Below are 8,315 nucleotides of genomic sequence, written 5' to 3' on the forward strand. Positions count from 1 at the left end.
TGGAATGTTTTGCTTGTCAGAACCTAGTCCTTCGTTGCATTCATATATATTAGATATGTATATTTATCCTTGCCAAGTGTAATCTTGTCGTACAAATCTTGTCGTAAGTGGATTTAGTTATAACATGTCAGGGTCCAAGCTTTACCCATATTTCTGGACGAAATTACCTCTCCAACCATACAAAGAAAAGATGGCGAAAATAGACAGAAGAGGGTGAAGAATGTTCAACATAGTCATTTTAGACCAATGTTGTAGCATATTATCACGTCTGGATACTAAGATGATGCAGACCTATTATTACAAGTTATACAAATATTAAAAGTTTTGATAATTCGCTTCACTAAAGATGCTGTATAACAAAAAAATCTGCTACCCTGAAAAGATGTTACAGCGGAAAATCGGCAACATTTTCCGTACCATAAGCTCACTCTTCATCTGTTTATATGATGATTTTTTTAAAATGATTATTTTATCTGTAATGGACTTGGATATACACAGTAAGTCATGATTTGGGTCAGACTGGACGACAAAAAAAAATTAAATTTTTCATGTTTTTCAGGACTCATGTCCGTAATTCCGAACAAGAGTTCAGTCAATAGCATTGTAATTTTTAGCATTTGTGTTCATAAAATATGCACCAAAATTGACTAATGAACGAAAGACCTCTATTTCTAACATTCTGTCCCCCCCCCCCCCAACCTACGGGGAACACAGACACCAAAGTCAACGTTTTACATTTCATTATTACGCATTTATTGAAACAAAGTGGGGTGGGAGTAAATCAATGCAAGACGAACTTATCCTTTTGGGGCCCGCTTGAGTGAAATAACACAATCAAGTGTCGACTAGCTGTTGTAATAGTTGACAGTGCATACTGCTAATGGTCGATAAAAACATGTGCTTAGAATGATTATATTCCACACATAGCCCGAGATTTATCTGACAAGATATGCCTGGTCTGACATGAAACACAGAAACGCATTTTTCATATGACATTCTATTTCATGCTTTTATTTAGTGAAAATGGAATATAGTTTTAAAAAAGTATTAACTATTCTAGTTTGTTGATTTGTGTATGCTTGGTAAGTATGTTACCATGAATCATATACTTAAAAACAAGGAACTTTAACTCCATGTGACACTAACTAATGGTGCCATGTGAACACATAGCACCTCTATTCCAATAACACCTGTAAATAACATAACTTTTTATCATTTAGTCTTAATTTAATGTGTGTTAGATGAATAAACAGACAAATTTGTTCATATTAAAAACTTCTTATGAACAATTTTAAAAAAAACAACAATTTATACTAAGGAAACAACAACACCAGTTTTTACTACAACAACTATTTAAAAGGGAACTGCACCACAAAACAAGAATAAAGGGACTTATGTTGTTGTTGTTGTTGTTGTGGGGTTTAACGCCATTTTTCAGCACACGATAGGCTATACATGGCGGCCAGTATTAATGGTGGAGGAAGAACCCTGAAAACCCCGGAAAGAACCACCGACCCACGAGAAGCTACTAGCAAGCTTTCTCACATGCCCACATAAGGGACTTATGAAATTAGATTGAAACAAACAGTACTAGTGATGACGTATATAAGGTTACAATCCTGTGTGTTACTAATTCATTAAGATCCTCATTTTCACAACAATTTCCCAACTGTAAGGGCGGGGGCCCCAAAATGGTATAGCTGGACCCATCACTGCGCCTCAAGTATTAATGGAATCCTAAATAAAATGTCAGATCTTGTTGGGAACTTTTCACTCTAAAGCAGATATGAGGAGGAAATGGTCAACTCCAATGCACCAGTCCTCTCAGCAAACAGGTCCTAATCGTAAGGCAACACGGTTAACAACATTTCCAGCAAAAATACCAAATATATGTTTATAAATGTTTTTCCTTGCGTGTAAACGTTTTATTAAAGCTCGAACGGTTGTTGTTATTGTTGTTGTAGGGGTTAACGCCATTATTTAGCACAAGATAGGCTATACATAGCGGCCAGTATAAATGGTGGAGGAAGAACCGGGAAATTCCCGGAAAAACCACCGACCCACCAGAAGCTAATGGAAGTTTTCTCACGTACTCACATTGGCCGAGCCCGAGGCTCGAACCCACGCAAACAGATGTGAGATGGAAGTGGTCCGTAACGGTCAGCTCTTTGGACCACTCGGCCACTCGGGACCCCAAGATCGAACAGAGGCAAATCAGAAATACAGAATCGTGCAAATAATTTGCCGTTTTATATTCTGAACGGCACACGCCAGACCACAAAGCACTGTCATTTGAAGAAATTGCAGCATTTTAAATTCTAAGTACAATATTTACTAACAATGTATATTCATGAACAGTTGTCATTCACTGGAACATTTTACTACTATTGTACCAATGATTTCTCCAGAATTTGATTTTTTTAAGCTTTCGTTTCCCTTCTAGCTTTAATTTTATCTAGTTCACTACTTATATTCTGTACATTGGTTTGACTTCCCAATTGTGTCATTACTTCCAGATTGGCTATTATTTGCATAATGCTTAATTTTGCAGGTTTCCTTTTCCAATTTACGTAGTTGCTAACTGCTAAAAAGCATTAAGTGGAGTAATTTCTTTGCCGTAGTAAATTTTATCATAAATCGACGCATATATATATATATATATATATATATATATATATATATATATATATATATATATATATATATCAGCGTATGTATCTTCAATAAAAGCACTTAAGAAAAATACATAATCACCACCATGCCTTTCACTAAAACACTGGCTTCATTCCTTAACCAAAGAAAGCTTATCGTAGCGGAATTCAACCGGATCTAAAGTATCCGGTTTACAAAGATTCGATACAGTACTTCCCGTTACAAACCAGAAAGACTAGCACACCCTGATTCTACGACCGGTAATTTAATGGTAATAGGATCGCTTTCATACAACATTGATCAAACGACGCAAAATTAAAGTAGTGGGAATGGCGGTAAAACTGTTCACCTGGAGAATCTTTTTTTTTTTTTTTGGGGGGGGGGGTAGCAACTGACGAGTTCAAAGGAATATTTAACAGTTTCATAAGATTGGAGAAAGTAAAGAGTTAGCTTTAATGATTTTTTAATTATTTTATTTTATTAGCGTATTGGTGCTTTTAAAACATTATTGTCATTATCATGCCGAGGATATAAGAGCTGTCGCTTGAACATGGACACAATAAGGCGGTCGATCAGGGATGGCCTGGACGGGTATCGAACCAGCGACCCTTAGATTACGAGTCTCACGCTCTACTAACTGTGCAACTTCGACACCCCAAAAAGGGAGATACCGTATTAATGTAGAATAAGCATTACATACATACATACATACATACATACATACATACATAAATACATACATGTTAAGAGACATCACGATGGTCTCATTGCTCTTTATGAAATGCCAACTTCAAAATTTAAATGATTATTATTTTTACCTTGTAAAGTTATGTACATACATAAATACATACATGTACATAGTTTTCCATTCATAAATAATGCATACGTACGAACTAAGTATTACTTGAGTGATCTGGATCGCTTAAATAGGTCTTGTATAGGTATGGCTCTTTCCATGCTGTTGTTTTGGGGGGTTTTTTTAATCTAGTTATGATAACTGGATAACACTTATGACATTAGTTTTAAGAACAATAACACTAAAGTTTTTCGCCACTTATCAATATTATTTGAAGGTATCTTAAATTATTAAAAATATAACAATAATAATCTCTCTATAATAATAAGTTCTATTCCGTATAAGATAGGAGGGAATTAAAGTCCTGCACCAGGTAAGGATCAAAAGTGTGTGTGTGTGTGTGTGTGTGTCTTCGCGGTGCATACACAAATAGCCAAGGGGTCTGTGAAATGAAACGCCGGGTATAGATCCAGGGAGCGATGTCCCTGAAAGCTCCTGCACCTAAAGCGTTTTTAGTCATAATTTTAGCTAACTAAAAAAAATAGGACCTATTATAGGTAACGTTCCGGTTGTTTCGCGCTTAATTTTGGAGCGGGGAGGGGGTTAGCTCGCCCACTCACCCTGTGCACAGAAGCATTATATAAAAATAAATGACAATCACATATTCATGAGTTAAAACAGAATTGCAAGCGACGGACAAATGAAATATCCCGAATTCGGGATGTATGTGTTGCAATAGTTATTACCAATACAACATATATTAGTGGAGTTTTAATAGGGTACAACAAAACAATACTGACGTCATGTTACTTCTTTCGCGCGTTAATAATGTACAATTGCTGGGTTTTTAACGCTATTTATTGTCTTACACATTCCCACCAACATTTTGTCGATTGCAAAAACACCAGTTACACAAAATGGAATCCGCCTTGTCTTGACAACCGCGATAGTTTTACACAGAAAAATATATATCAGAGATTGAAAATGGATACGAATCCTAACTAAACCAAATAATATCACTAATCAAAATAAATTAAAACATTTTTAACACGACATATGACCCCGCTGTGTCGATAGTTGAGACTCAATTACACGCCGTATTAGCGCTTATCTTCGAGTTAAACTGTATTATAACTAAATACATTTCTTGCATGCATGAATACCCGAAAGAAACGTGTTCGCTATTCACATCTGCGGTCCCAGGATTGATTCCGAGTTTTTGCACGTGCAAGGTTATGTGTCGACCCAATAATGGTCAGTGGGTTTTGGGGGGTTCGCTGGTATCATCAACCTTAAGAGCCACATTACGCCGACATTTGCACCGTCGTTATGGCGTTCTATACTAAAGAAACAGCTATCTCCCAACTGAGACTAGCAACAAATGTATATATTTCATCAGCTCGTTTATCTGACTTGCACATAAGACAGTGGTCATTTCTTAAAGAATTTACATGTAGCTAACCTGAAGTGCTCTAACCCACGTTACTCTCGCATAGCAAACCAAATCCACTTGTAGTATTTTAAGCTGTGACACAATCACTTGACAATAACATAAAAAGCGTATGTTAACAAACATTGTTGGCTGGTGTTCGATATATATATATATATATATATATATATATATATATATATATATATATATATATATATATATATATCTACGGAATGGATAATTGAAAATACATAAAATCGATCAATAGATAAGGAGGACTAAGCAAATAAGCATACACCTATGTCAAGCTCTCTGATGAACAATAATCTGGATGTAGCTGAGAATCAAAATGGCGGTGTATAGCAAACAATGGAAAAGGATACGTGAAATGTTGATTTTTATAGGGAGTTGTGGGAGTGTAGATAAAATACTATTACTAAAGTATTTAGTTGTAATACTGAAGGCAAAGTCAAAACACGCTGCTACACGCATTCATGCGAACGAATACTGAACTTTTTAATTATGTTTTTGCGACCTAACAAATTTATTGGCATTGATATCACACTTTGACGTGTATTTGTAATATGCCGTGGTAAATCCATTCATTGTGCAAAACATTCAGACAAAATCAATTTATGTTTAAGGAGTATGGATCTGACTAAAGTGTACAGGGAAATGATACTGGAAGGATTTCTACAGCTTGTGTATGGCTTATGAGCGTGGCATGCTTCGCAGCGATGATGAAAAGTTCATCAGTAGAGATATAAAGTATGTATGTATGTATGTATGTATGTATGTATGTATGTATGTATAACTGTCTTGACATTTACTGTATTTAATGTGTCTATGCATGAAAGTATAAATGTTAAATAGTTTAACAGGCATACAAAATTTCCTTCATTTTCTAAGATTCGGGAGAAGGGAGTTCCTCTTATATTGTTATAGGATTATGTCGCATATAATATTTTATTCATGTAGACGAATTATTGTTCAAAGTAAGTTTGGGTTTCCGATATGAGTAAATACGTAAATAATGTGAATGCATTTTTACGAAATATATATATAGAGACATGTTTGGCGGGTCCAACTATTTGATGGTAAATACGTGATTGAATAAATACTGTAGCAAATGATATGTATAATAATAGAATCTTACCTATTTATAGAATTGTACCTAATTATAGAATTGTACCAAAAAAGGACTAACGCGACGCTCAGAGTTATTGTAAATGCGTCTGTTTCATTTACCTTGCATCACGAATAAATCAAAAGGTTATGAAAAAATGCTTTTAAAAACTTCAGCTTAATAGACCTTTACAATTAAACTGCTTTTATATATATATATATATATATATATATATATATATATATATATATATATATATATATATATATCCCGTTAGACGCACCTTCCGTTTTGGAGGACGTCCTCTTTTCGTGACAACGCTATGCAGCCTCCTTACGACGGAAGTTTTTGTCTTGGCGGGCTGTAAGGCGATAATGTAGTTACCATTGTCCAGCTTTTCTAAGCGCCCCGCCTCAACTTCTCTTTGAAGAATAATATGCATTGGACACAAGAATGTATCTTCATCATCTTCTCCCTCATCCCCGTCTTCCGATTTTTTTCTCCGAATCGAGTTTTCAATATCTCTAGGATTAGCGCCAAGGACAGAGTCCTTACAAAGTGTCTCGACAGCATCACGGATAAGTTTACTAGCGGAGCTAGAATTCAAAACGTTGACTCTATACGATTTTTTCCTCAACCTAGAAGCATTTCTATAGCTAATACTGCCTTTAAAGTCAACTTTAATAAGCGCGCCTGAATCCACCAACTTTTCCACGTAGGTCTCCGTATCTGCATAACTCAGGCCGTATTTACGCGCCACCATGTGGCAGATACGTTCCATGTCAGGACGCGCCTTCCTCTGGCGAAGTTGATCAATAATACGGAGAATTCTATCTTTATGCACAGAAGAAGTCATGACTACATTATTCCAGTGAAAATAATCTTTTGTTTCGGCACAAGAACGCACACGAAACGGAAAGTTAATTTGCCCTTGATTGTTCGGTGTAGCTACAAGTGACTACGTGTTACTACGCATGTGCGACGACGCACAAAGTTGCATTATGGGCTTGGCAATTTATGTACATGCTGAGTAACCTTATTATGACGATAGTATGGTATATCACGCATTAACGTGAATAGGAAGAAAATACAGTCAATAGTAATCAGTACACGCTGAGATCACGCCGGGAAAGACGAACATTGCAAACATATATATTGCTATCCAGATTAAACCCATGTGTAGCCCCTTACTGTTATCACACTACAAGTTGTAAATGTAAAATAAATAGGACAGCTAATATCACCAAGCTGTAATGTACAAGGCAAACCAGGAAAGATGACGTAGATACATGTGTACATGCTCGTCCTACTTACAAGATTAACTATGAGTTTACAATGAATATATAAGCATATGGATAAAATCTTATTAACTTCTCTGTTCTCCTTGAAATTAGCCGTCAGCAAGGTTGATGTATGTTTATCGTTATAGCATATTTGTACTTGAAATTAAAGGTAAGCAAACTACGCGATACCTCATGTTTAGTATGCTACGCCGCCTTAACATTCATTGGATCAAAATATATATATACATGTCCTTATGGTTTGTAAATAATTTATTACCGTGCTGCTTAGAACATTTTTATCTCATAATCGTTATCAAATTGTGGAATTTATATATTCAATGCTGTTCAATGAGCCATATAATAAAAGTTGTAGATCGAGTACTTGGTGTTTTATATCTGCAGCTTAAACTGATACAAGCATACATATATACATACATACATACATACATACATACATACATACATACCTTAAATGACCATTTAATATTTAAAAACTCGGTTAATTCCTCAAAACTGTATTGTCAATGACATAAGATAATAGGGAATTTTAAATTAAATTTGTCTCTTGTTGCTACACTACCTACCTACCTACCCATTAATTTGTCATAGGAGATGCTTTTAATATTTCTATTAAGGCACACAGTAGTAGCTTCTTTGTGTTTTACTAGCTTGCTCGTTTCCTTTTCTTTTTCTTATACAGGATCAGCCTCTTACGTCATAACCGAGATAGTAGGATAACAGAAAAAAAATACCAGTTTAAGTACTTGGGGATTTTTTTTACTTTAGTAATTGTTGTCGATACTTGGTCTGGTGTGTGCGCAAAGTATCACATTGTAGGGAATTATACCGAATATATGTCTCTTTCAATCGATGCTGCAAACGTTCTGCATATTACCTGAGAACATGGACGGATTTAGGATAATACTTTCATCTTATGTTGTGAGATAAGTAGGCAAGAGGTCGATGGGATGGAACCCATTGGAAGGGGCAGAGGGAAGCGAAGTCCCTGGAAGTTTCTACATTTTA

At 35.5% G+C, this 8,315-nt stretch overlaps 1 protein-coding gene across 2 annotated transcripts in view; it reads right to left on the reverse strand.

The window, feature by feature from the left end:
- LOC149806352 (histone acetyltransferase KAT6A-like) overlaps positions 1 to 7,000 on the reverse strand; it is an 84,693-nt gene extending 77,693 nt beyond the window's left edge. The window contains exon 1 of one of the 2 annotated variants that reach the window (XM_089951905.1): positions 6,290 to 7,000. In XM_089951905.1, the coding sequence (XP_089808031.1) occupies positions 6,290 to 6,862 (573 nt within the window). In that variant the 5' untranslated portion in view covers positions 6,863 to 7,000. The remainder of the gene's footprint in view (positions 1 to 6,289) is intronic. The other variant, XM_089951895.1, reaches the window with a different exon arrangement.
- Between the last annotated feature and the right edge of the window lie 1,315 nt (positions 7,001 to 8,315).

The sequence above is a fragment of the Sinohyriopsis cumingii genome, chromosome 1 (assembly GCF_028554795.1).
Source record: "Sinohyriopsis cumingii isolate HCF-2022 chromosome 1, ASM2855479v2, whole genome shotgun sequence".
In the NCBI taxonomy this organism is placed as follows: domain Eukaryota; kingdom Metazoa; phylum Mollusca; class Bivalvia; order Unionida; family Unionidae; genus Sinohyriopsis; species Sinohyriopsis cumingii.